This window comes from Coccomyxa subellipsoidea (assembly GCF_000258705.1).
Source record: "Coccomyxa subellipsoidea C-169, whole genome shotgun sequence".
NCBI lineage: Eukaryota > Viridiplantae > Chlorophyta > Trebouxiophyceae > Coccomyxaceae > Coccomyxa > Coccomyxa subellipsoidea.
This window is the reverse complement of record NW_005178042.1, coordinates 3,210,808-3,222,300: the sequence shown is the minus strand read 5'-3', so window position 1 is coordinate 3,222,300 and position 11,493 is coordinate 3,210,808. Positions and strand designations below refer to the sequence as shown.

The following is an 11,493-nucleotide window of genomic DNA, read 5'->3' as shown; positions in this document are numbered from 1 at the left end:
ATGCCTCCATTCTGCATCTCGTCCTACACATGCAAATCATTCACTTCGCCCAGATCTTAGAGGTTAGGACAGAGTCCTGGTGCACACTCTCTGACATGCTGTGCATACTGGCACATTTTTAAAAGGTTAAGACAGCTTGGGTCGATAACAGAGCTGTCCTACTTGCTTGGACTAATAACAAGAGGGCACACCATGCCCCCTATGTTGGGCATACTGTGCCAACATGTGCCCAACATTGGTTTTGGCAGGGGGATATTAATAAGTGCGCCTCACCCTGCAATGCCCGAGCCGAGGACTCCATCAAAGGCAGAGAAGCTTGCATTGAGGCAGCCGCTGGCTGTCTGGAAGCTGCCGCTGACCTGGCCCGCCAGCTCAGCATCCCCCAGGCTGGCAGCTTCCACCTGCTGCGCAGCTTCCCCCGACTGCTGCAGCCGCACGCGCAGCTGCGACACTGCGGGGGGGTCTGTGTCGATTGTGAATGTGAATGGTGCTGCGTAACCCGGATCGCCTGATGCGCTGAGCGCTGCCACCTGGAATGTGTAGCTTCCATCCTCCAGCCCATCATATGCCCTGCAGCAGTGTGAAACTTCTTGCTGTCGTTCTTGGAGCAGAATGTGCACTTGCCTGTGACGTATGAGGCTCGGTGTGCAAGGCTTGAGGTCGATCAGTGATATTCGGTTTTTCGGCAGCAAGCATGGGCGCCCGGCAAGAGCTGCCGAGCAAAAATGTGCATCCCATGTGGAGAATCTCGATTTATTTCATTGGGAAGAAGAAGTTTTGCTTGCTTGTAAACTATGTTACAAGCGAGGGGATTGAGGGGGGACTGACTTGGGGCTGCTGCAGTTTGCCCAGGAAGCAGCGGTGGACTGGGAAGAGGCTCCTCCAGTGAGTTCACACTGGAATCCGCTGCTGCCGTCGTCAGAAGAAAACTCAAAGGTGGCAGCCGATGCTGCTACTATCGCACCAGGAGACTTTGTAATTGTGGCTGAAGGGGCCGCTGTGTCAATAGTCACCTGCACATTGACATTGACATGCACATAAATCTATGGGAAATCCTAAACATAAGGTCAGGGCTTTTTACAAGTGACTAGCATCAATTACACAAGTGCCCTGAATGCGTGGTAGGGACTTGAAAACTTGAATATAAATCGAAGCAAGAGGCAGGGCTCACCATGGATGTGGCCACCAGATCTGGTGAACCTCCTGCCAGCTGGACACTGAATAGATAAGTGCCCCTCTGCAAGCCTAAGTAATCCTGGAAACATGCCACAGACACACGCAACTCAAGTGCAACGCATCTTTTTCATTGCTTGGTCAAGACAGCATGTTCCCTGTTCAAAGCGGGGTATGGGCCAGGTTGGCGGGGGGCTGTGTAAATACTGAGCACCGTGCCCACGGTTGATTGGTCTTGCTTGGATCTGGCGAGTCCAACAAGGGGTAGGATTGTGGCAGCCTTCAAATGCAGCTTGTCTGCAGTACGCACCTTGCCCCTTGGCAAGAAAAGCACGCAATAATAATAAGTATAATAGAAGGGGCACCTGATCCTCATGGATGGGAAAGGGGTGTTGGGGTACAGGGGTTTTTAAAATTTAAGGGGTGATTGAGAGGGAAATGCACCGTTGGACTGGTGCAGGGTGCGAATTCCGGTGCTGCTATCGGCGCCTGGCCAGTGAAGGGCTGCAGAGCGCACTCGTAGGAATCCCCAGACCCATCAGACGCTGATGCGGTGTGCAGGCTTGCCGCCTGGAATGCGAAACTTGCAGTGCTCCTGCATGCACAAACACATGCCAGTTTCCATTAGCTACTCCCCACCAGCCCAGTAATCGATCGCATGACCAACATACTTTACATTTTCCAGGGCTACAAATTTGGTGACTCAAGACGGAAGACAACAAGTCTGCGGACACAGGCACTGCTCGGACATGCACAGGGAAATAGAAGTGAAGTTTATTAAAGGAGTAAGTGTATGGAAGGACCAGGATTGCTTCCATGGAGACATGCCTTTTGATGGTCTGTGAGAGGTCGCCGCCGGTCAGCATGACATAAGCGGCGGGCAGCGTCAGCTGCCAGGCGTACTTTGCATACGCGGCGCTCTGTGCATTCCCCGCCCCGTCAATGGCTCGCACCTCAAATGTCCAGTTGCCTGACGGCAGCGATGTGTACGCCTGCGCACCGCAGCTGGGAATATCACCCAGGCCTCTCCTTCAGTCGTTTCTCAGTCTCACTCGGCATGCGTCTGTCCCTGCTGCAAGCCTCTCCCTTCCTGATTGGCTTATTTACGGATTGGACTGCTTTCTTCAGGTAAAGCAAGAGTGCCACACAGCACCAAAGCCTGCCTGGGGCAAAGCCTGCCTGGGGGTCTTGCGCAGAAGTATCAGCGGAGCCATGACATTGCAGCCACCACGGGGAGTCTTTCCACTACGACTCGACTGGTAACAAGGCTCGCTTTTGATGAGTCAGCCTAATGTTATTGCTCGCTTTTCCTGCCAAGAGGGAAGGTGCGTCCTGCAGACAACCTGCAAACCATTTATAGGCTGCCACACTCCTACCCCTTATTGGACTCGCCAGATCCAAGCAAGACCAATCAACAGTGGGCTCGGCGCTCAGTATATAAACCGTTCCCCGCCAATGGGGCCAGCCTAATGAGATCTGTGTATTCTGTGGCTGCCACACCTGGGGGCTGGTGCAGCTAGTCCACAGGCCAACACCCAAGGCGGCAGCGCCGGCCGGCTGGGTCCCGGCGACGGAGAGGCGGCAGGCGAAATCGACGAATGAGGCGTCCTGCGCGGAGAACGCGAAGGCGGCGCTCCGCGGCGCCCCCGGCACCGGCGCGGAGGCGGCCGTCAGCGCGGCTACCGGCGCGGCCGTGTCCACCGCAAAAATGCGCGAGTCCTGTATCGTGAAGCCTGCAAGGCGCTGCAACTCAGTTGCATTTCTGTGACAGGTCGGCATTTGGCTCGTTTCGGGCCCAAAGAGGCATGGTGCACATGCTCATGAGACCACTAGAGATTGCAGCAATTGAAGCTGCTTGTCATCATTAGCGCAATAGCATGCTATCCTAGCATTCCAATGCTAGGTGCGTTCCAGCAGCTCTTCCATAAATTTCAAGTGCCCATGGACTTACATCAGTATACCGTATTTCAGGCAAACAAATCACACTGGCCACAGCATAGGTATGCACAGCATGAGTACGATAGCTACAAATTTTTTAATCAATGTTTGGGAGCTGTAAAGAGCTGCTTCCCACCCTTGCCGCGGACTTCAAACAGGTAGCTGCCGTCAGTCAGGCCGCTGATGGCAACCGGCGAAGCGCATGTCGCCCAGGCATGCAGAGGCGCTGGGGACTTGACACCGCCGCGGCTCAGCTGGCACTCAAACCCCAGCGGCGCAACTGCGCAGCAGCATCTGTGCTCGAGCCTGATTGTAATTGCAGATCTAAAGCATAATAATGCATCACTCCCCCCTTCATTGCACAATGAACTGGTTGTGCTTGGCTTGTTGAGATATTCACATGCACAAGGACCTGAGCAGTACGTGGCTGTAAACAAACTTGATTTAGAGGAATACGGGTCAATTCAGAGTGCCCTGTGATGAGGGCTTGACGAGGGGTTGCAGGAATCTACCATCAACTGTAGAGAAGCTGAAGGAGGTGCTTGTCTTGTTGCTGAGCGAGGCCGGGGCAGTGCTGATGATCGGGACCGGCAGGGAGCAGTTGAGGCGGCTGACGCCGTCCCAGGCCGGGTTGAACGCGCTTTGCAGCGAGCCTGTGAAGCTGCCCTGCACCAGGTACCCCCAAATTTGGGATGAAGGGGGGACACCAAGGCATACAGGCGGCTCGGCAGCCTCAACTTGCAATTTTGTGCACTTGCAATGCACTTCAAGAGCTGCTTAATTACTGGAAGGTGTACTTGCATGTTTGCATGTGGTCAGTGTCGTAAAGTGATTCTTGTGGAATAGCAGAAGTAAGTTTTTACAATAAGGTGAGTTCTGATTGGCTGGGATGTGCATGCAGCATTGAGCAGCACCTGGACAACGAGGGAGTACTTCTGAGGCCCTTGTGGGATGTTGTACCCCGTGACTAAGATGACCACTAGCCCAGGACCCATGCTGTCAATCACCACCTGAGACACAAAACAGACAAGGCAGCGCTGCTTTCCTCAGCAGGAGGCATGTGCGCGCACATGCAGGTGCTCATGTGGCGCCTTACATCATCCCAGTTTAGTGTATGTCCTGTCCCTGGACATCTCTCCTTTTCAAGAATCCCTGCCCATTCTCTGTTCCAGCTTGGCCACCAAACCATACTCCTAGGTCAGATATGTTAATGGTGCGGTTCTGTGAGTCCATGCTTTTAAATTCACAAGCACAACAATGACAGCAACTGCTTATCGGCTACGCTTATGTTCTAAATTCACCACTAAAGAGCGCCTCACCTGCTCGACATTATTCAGACGGTCCAGTGCTCCATTGCCGTACAGGCTGCGCCCAGACAGGCTGTCCGCATGCACCACCAAGTCCAGATCATTCACCAGCTGCACGGCAGCTGCCTGGGCAGCCGGGGGATCCGCCCACACCAGCGTGACTCGCAGCGTGCCCACGGTTGACACGAGGCAGTACTTGTCTACCTGCCCCTTTGCCGCCATTGGCTTTCGGTCTACCACCTGGCAAGATGGGCAGAATCCCTTTAACACTGAACCCCTCCTTTATACTTTGGACAGGTATTTCAGATGTCATTTTGCTGGTGTTGGGCGTTTTAAGATAAATATGGTTGGGTCAACGCGTTTGGTTTAATTGTTGTTGGTTAAGCAATGGCAAGCTATAGAGACAAAAGATAGCCAGAAGTCCTCAGTGAGATCTCCTCTCTCTCCTATCCGCAAGAGGTGTCTGTGGTGGATTTCTGCTTCGAGGCCAATCAGAGAGTGCTAATCTTCTGGCTGCAGGTGTGCTGCATGAGAGAGCATGTGCAGTGGAAAAAGATGAGGTTGGGTTACCTGCATGCTCCAGCCAGAGGGGTTTGAGGCGATGGGCAGGGAGCGGCCCAGATGCGCCGCGCCAAAACCCTGGCGCATTGAGGGGGGCGGATCGAGAGGTACGCCGTCGTACTGGGCATTCGAGTCCGGCGTAATTCCCTCCATGGCCTTTGAGCCCCCTGCACTCAAACAACCGCTCTCCATTGAAGAGCACAGGCGCCAGCCAGTAGTGTCAACATTCTCCAATTTCCAGGCCACTCAAAGAAGCTTTTACTTTTGATAAAACAGTCATGCTCAGAATTGCATGCTTACAAGTTATCTGGATTGCAACTGTGCTTTGGAATGCTTGATGAATCATAGCACAGACGGAGGAGGTAATCTCCTAGCAGCAGATGAACTTGGCGCGGGTAAGGCATAAGTCAGCGTAGAATTAAGCATGTTAGTAAGCCGATGCTCACCCAGCAAGACGGCCTTCATGAGGGGTCCGGAGGGGGTATAGCTGCGGCTGATGTTGGGGGCCCCAGAGGGGTACCACCCCTCTGTGAAATATTGCCGGATTAGCAGCAGTCCCCCCGCCACAATGGGGGTGGCCATGCTGGTGCCTCGCATGGAATCCAGGCTGCATGTGAATGAGTTTGCCTGCCTGCATGCATGCAGTGCAGCATGTCATTACGTCATCATGACGTCGTCATGGATGACTGTTTTGTCGAGACTTGCATGCTTGTCACAAGACATGGCTCTGGCTTTCGATGTCAGTTTATTGAAGAGCACCAAATTAATCAAGATATAGAAAAGGCTGGTAGCTGAGACTGAAATAAGTAGTGCATACGGCTGATGACTCACAGCGTCTTGTTGCACATGACTCCCAAGACATGCTTTATTTGGAACTGGGCTGACTTGAGAGCAACAGCTAAAAATTTGATGGTCAGTGTCCAGAGAAGGCTCATGATTGTGACGCAAGCTGCTAGCGGCTAGCAGCACGTTCAGTTTGTTTGCAGGGGGGAGACAGTTGGGGTGTGTGTATGGAGGCAGCTCACCGAGCACTGCTTGTGGAAATTGTGGTGCCTGTGGCGATGATGTCTGGATTGATGCGGCCGTCCAGGGTGGGCCCAATTGATGAAAAGAATGCCAAGCTGGCAAAGCGATCTGCACATCAAACCCAAAGGATGTACCAAAGATCTTGTAAAGAGATCGAAAGCTAAATCTTGACAGCGATTGATGGCAACCCTCCCTGCTAATGGCAGCTCCTCCTGGGTCTTGCAGAGCTTGAAGTCTATATCCAGCGATTGTGACTTCATTTATTATTATCGAGACATTGTGACTTCAAAATCCAATGGTCCCGGCTGGTGGGGGGGCGGTGTGATTACTGAGCACCGTGACTGGGTCGAGCTTGGATCTGGCGAGTCCTTCAAGGGGTAGGATATGTGGCAGCTTCACGTGCAGCTTGTTTCCTGACGCACCTTGACTCTATTATGAAAAGAGTGAAGTAATGATTATGAGTCCATGGTAAAGCATGCATGGAAGGGCAGTCACCTGTGGGCAATTTGTAAGTCAGGAACTGGGCATTCAGGGTCATGCCAGCGGTCAGGCCATTCCAGAGGGGTCGGGCTGTGCTGAGCGGCAGAGAGGCGGATGGAATCGTGATGCCACCGCTGCTGCTGTCTGGCTGCATGCGGAAGAATCCGGTAGTCCCATTGTTGGCTATTAACACAGCTAGCGCCCCTGCCTTGATAGCATTGCTCACCTGTTGCAAAAGGCACAACCTCTGATTCATGGATTGCCAGGTTCTTGACTGAATGCAGACACATCAGCGGTTGGTAATGTGATCCTGGACGGTAAGAGACTGTCCATAAAACCAATGAGCCTCAGTGGCTCAAAAGTCTTCAAATTAAAAGTAATCTGGTTGCATGCTGCACAGTGCACCAAAGAACATAGCAATGAGAGCGTAAAACCTCCTCTGGACAGACTATGGATAGAAGCAATGACTAGGCAGAGGAATGGGGAAACTCTGGAAAATCCTTGTGAGCAAGAGGAGGAGACAACCTTGGTCCCAAAGGTGCAGTTGCCCCTCTGCGCAAGCACGACTGCGTTCTTGAACCTGTCAGGCCGCGCCAGCGGCGTGCATGCATCCACTGGAGTTGCTGCTAGCAGTGGCAGCTGCCTGCCGGAAGCCACCAGCGCAGCCAGGGACGGCCCAAACGACGCTTGCATAACCTGCACGCACATCCAAGAGTTCTTCTAAAGTGACATCCAGACACGACATCACCATGCATGCTATTGGTATGTAGCAGCCAGGGGCTCAATTAACATGTACCATCTCAGAATGCTGGGGGTACAAATATCACTGTTATACTTACCACCTGGTCTAGTGAGGGTGGCGGGGTGCAATTTTATTCTTCTGAGCGCCATGGTCACCGAGCTGCTTTTCCCCCCCCCACAAATTCATTGATAGAAATCAAATCGTAGATGCAGCTCGTCTGCAGATGCACCTTGACTTTTGGCACGAAAGGCACGACATAAGATAAGCAAACATATAGGACACCTTGATGAGCACGGTGCCATCCGCGCGCGAGCCCGGCTGGCCGCCAGTCACATTGAGCGCGTACACGCTGGCATCCGTTGTCACCACTTCACTCTCGTAGCCGCCGTTGTAGCTCGCCGTCAGCCCAGCACCTGCCACATCAGCATTTGATCTGTGTCTGCAACTCATCCACTAATGCACTCACCCATGGCACAGTTCAGTGAATAGTAGTTTCACACATTCATGATGCACGAATAGATCACATCACAGCAGCCACGGTGACTTGCAAAGCATTGGGTACCTGCATTGAGAGTTTTGACCCCCTAGAGGATCATAGCCACCTACAAATCAGCATGCTGGGTTTTGCAATGCATGGGCATGGCCAGAGCCTCTTGCCGGGGGCTTACCAACAGCAACGCAGTTTTTGGCGACAGCAGGTGATGTAAGGGTGGAGTCCTGCTCCCGGTACCCAAAGTTACCGGCAGCCACCACCGGTAGAAAGTCCTGGTACGCCCATGCGAAGCGATCCATGTCGGCCGCTAGTGAGTCATATGTTGCGTCAGCGGTGCCCCATGAATCTGAGTGTACGCGCGCGCCCCTGAAACGCACACATCATGACGTTTTATGATTAGTAACAGTATTAGTGTTTAAAATTAGTGTCATTGGCCCCGGCTGGCCGGGGGCGGTACAAATACTGAGCACCGTGCCCACGGTTGATTGGGTCTTGCTTGGATCTGGCGAGTCCAACAAGGGATAGGATTGTGGCAGCCTTTGACTGCAGCTTGTCTGCAGAACGCACCTTGCCTGTTGGCAGGAAAAGCGTGTAATAATAATAATTAGTATCATATAAAAATGCCTTCCCAATCAATCAGGATCAGGTGCATCGCAGCAGCGTATCTATGACACACTAATTTCTTCAACTTATGGTAATCTTGACGTGCATTTTGAATCTGCACGTCTCCTCAACAGCACAGGGACAAGAACAACCTGGATGCTTGATGGCCTGTTCTTTCATGCTGCAGATATCGGGCCGCCCTAGGTGCATCTTGAGTGTTTCGAGGTGGGTTTTGAAAGGATTGCAAGAAGCAGAAGCGTACCACTGGTAAGAGAAAGGGAAGTAGTCATAGAAGAGGTCATATGGCACGCTGAGATTCCCGGTGTTGTCATTCCCCAGGTCCTGGAATGCAATCTTTGCACCCGGAGCAATCCCCTCCCAATTTGAGTACGCACCTGCATGCATTCGAATTCAAACACCAACAACACATAAAGTGTTGCCTGACTAAGACCAATGTGCATGCATGCCATGAGGGCACCGGGAGGTAGTGCTCAGGTTTGCGCTAGAACCCTGCAAGGGGATCTACAAATAACCTTTATTGAATGTCTGCACCTGTATATATTACCCTGAACCCTGTCGCGCACCGTTGGCCAGCGCCCCGACAGCGCTGCCAGCACAGTGTGTGCCATGCCCCTGTCCGTCTATAGCGTCTGCATACATCCTGTAATACCGCACCTGCACAATGTACAATTTGTAGACATCCTTTAGAAATTTTCAAGGTGCCAAGGCATTGACAATGTCCCAACCCTCTCAAGAGCAACTCGGCTCCATGACAAATAATCGGCACCTTGATGCTGCGATTGGGATCACTGCGGGAAAACTTATGTGGATGCAAAGACTGCTCAGAGTGCGCACCTTTCGGTGGGTGGCGTTTTGGAAATAGGGAATGCCAGATCCGGATTCACGGGACAGCCCCTGAGCAACGGTGTAGGGAATGGGCACTGCGCTGTCAGCAAAGTGGCAATGGTCAAAGTCCAGGCCGGTATCCCCCATTCCCAGGACCATGGCCTGCCCCTGTAGTATGAAACAAGGTTACCCGTTCATTGGCCATGCTTGGGTTTCTCGCCTTGTTGGCATGCATGGAGGTTGCTGCCCTGGCAGAGATACAGACATGTGCATGCAATTTCTTATAATGAGTCATTAGCACGTATGTTGCCTGGCGCAGGATGGCTCTGTTGCTGCAATGTAAACATTGCTTTGTGTCTGCAACGACTTCATTAGCATGCACAGTGACCAGCTCAGCTCAGCATGTTTTTGTTGCTCCAATCTAGAATCCAATTTGTGCACATCACGCTTGGGGTGCCTCCAAGCTTCTTCGCACATGCCCATGGCTGTTACGTCATGAATACTAACAGTTTGCATGTCATGTCAGGTGTCACCTGCAGGCCGGCCTGCCAGAGAGAGTGTGTGGTGGCAGCGCCGCCATAAGGCAGGTTGGATGACAAGTTTACGGGCACAGCTGCACCCGTCTGCAGGAGCCCTGTGGCATAGAAGTTGTGGGTCTGCACCCTGGGCGCAGGTGCCACCCATGTGACGGCAGGCTGCGCTGTGAGCCAGTCCAATGCTTCCTGCATCCTCAAATTGACTCCTCAAAACGTCATTTTGAATTGAAACTTGTGAATTCTGCATTGTTGGAAGCTATAACAAAGCATGTCCATGAGGTCGAGCAGAGCAAACCCTGAGTCCAGTGTCACAAGTCCCACAAGTTTACATGTTGCAGAGGCATTTGGCAATTGCAATCCTAATGTAATACACAGATAGTTGTGATTGGCGGCCAAAGCATCTGGAGGGGTCTCGCACCTTCAGTATAGATGTCGGCACAGAAATGGCGATGCGATAGGGCCCCGCCCTTCTAAGATCGCATGAAAGATGGTTTTGGCATAGCAGGCTAATAGAATCAGCCCAGTCTGCTTCTGCAGCAGCGCCTGGGTCGTAGCTGATATCACCTCGTTGCTCAGGCATTTCTGTGCCGTGGCATGACAGTTTTGAGTCGCTTGAAATGGGTAACATTCTGTTTATAGCCAGGGTTCGAAGGGTACACTTTCAAGCGGTGGCGTATCAGGCCTCAAGGCAGGCTGGAGGTACCTTCAATTCCAGCTTGTGTCATGACCCTTGGGAATTCAACAAGGATGGATGCAGCTTGGCCGCTGTCATTGGCTTGTATGGATCTGGCCTCAGATTTTGCAGCTTGGAGTGCTTGCAGCACAGAAAGCCATTGCGGGGACAATTTGTGCTGTGACTCATAATGAATGATACCGGCAAGGCCTGCATCCACAGAATTAGAATTTGACACACTTTAAGCAGAAGAAGCTGAGAACTCAGAGTCAACAGTTGACGCTAGAATGACGCTAGTTGTCCAGGAAGGCAGAATGTGTGATGACTCAGTCACTGTGTCAGACCTGACAGGCTCCTCATGTGGGCCAGTGCTTTGCGAGAAGCAAGCACAAGGAATGTGTGATCAGGAATATAGTGTACAATCTGACCGCCCTGCTGGCTGATGACTTCTCTTAAGCCTTCTCTGGAAGCATCTGGTTGCAGCGTGACCAGGAACTGCACAGACAGATGGTGTCGTCAATGCACAAGCAGGCCTGCATCATTGGCTATTTCCTACTGAGTCTTCACTGCTGAGAGACTGCGCATGTTACCCTCTCAGCAAGGTTGGATAGAGCTGCATGATGTAGCAATGCTCAAATGTGCCACACCTGTTGAGTAGAGGAGAGCACGCCCCAGCGAGGGTCGCTGATGCTTTGGATACCTTGTTGCTGTCCCTCTGTATGGTGCCTACAATGAACTCAGTGCCATCAGTAGGCACTTGTAATCCTGGCTATTTATGGGGTTGCAGCAGACTGTTGGAGTGCTACACAACACTGGCAAATTGAAGTGGTGGGCTACCTCTCTCCAATCAGCAGGTTCCTCGCCGGGAACGTTCCACTTTGCAGTTTCATATCGGTTTCTGTGGCTGAAATAGGTGATGCTAAATTGATCACGTGCACAAGGCAGACCGCTAGCAGCAATGAGGACGGCATCCCGCCCAACTTGAGAGTCGTCCTTGTGCCGAATCTCTAGCACACACTCATGATCCAGCCAAAACTTGTTTCCTATAGCTGCGCAAATGTTGTGACAGGCTGCCGCTATCATGCCCGATCACCCTCCAAGAAAACTAGTATTTC

General features: G+C 52.2%; 1 protein-coding gene across 1 annotated transcript; it reads right to left on the bottom strand.

The window, feature by feature from the left end:
- Positions 1-269: 269 nt before the first annotated feature.
- On the bottom strand, positions 270-9,897 carry COCSUDRAFT_39275 (subtilisin-like protein; the record flags this gene model as incomplete). Its single annotated transcript, XM_005652162.1, has 19 exons — positions 270-570; positions 829-1,013; positions 1,977-2,165; positions 2,674-2,906; positions 3,248-3,391; positions 3,624-3,777; positions 4,026-4,121; positions 4,431-4,658; positions 4,989-5,146; positions 5,426-5,610; positions 6,005-6,113; positions 6,501-6,711; positions 7,011-7,181; positions 7,510-7,640; positions 7,896-8,086; positions 8,586-8,718; positions 8,908-8,998; positions 9,179-9,337; positions 9,703-9,897. The coding sequence occupies 19 exons, from the start codon at positions 9,895-9,897 to the stop codon at positions 270-272; spliced, it is 3,264 nt and encodes a 1,087-aa protein (XP_005652219.1).
- Positions 9,898-11,493: the final 1,596 nt, after the last annotated feature.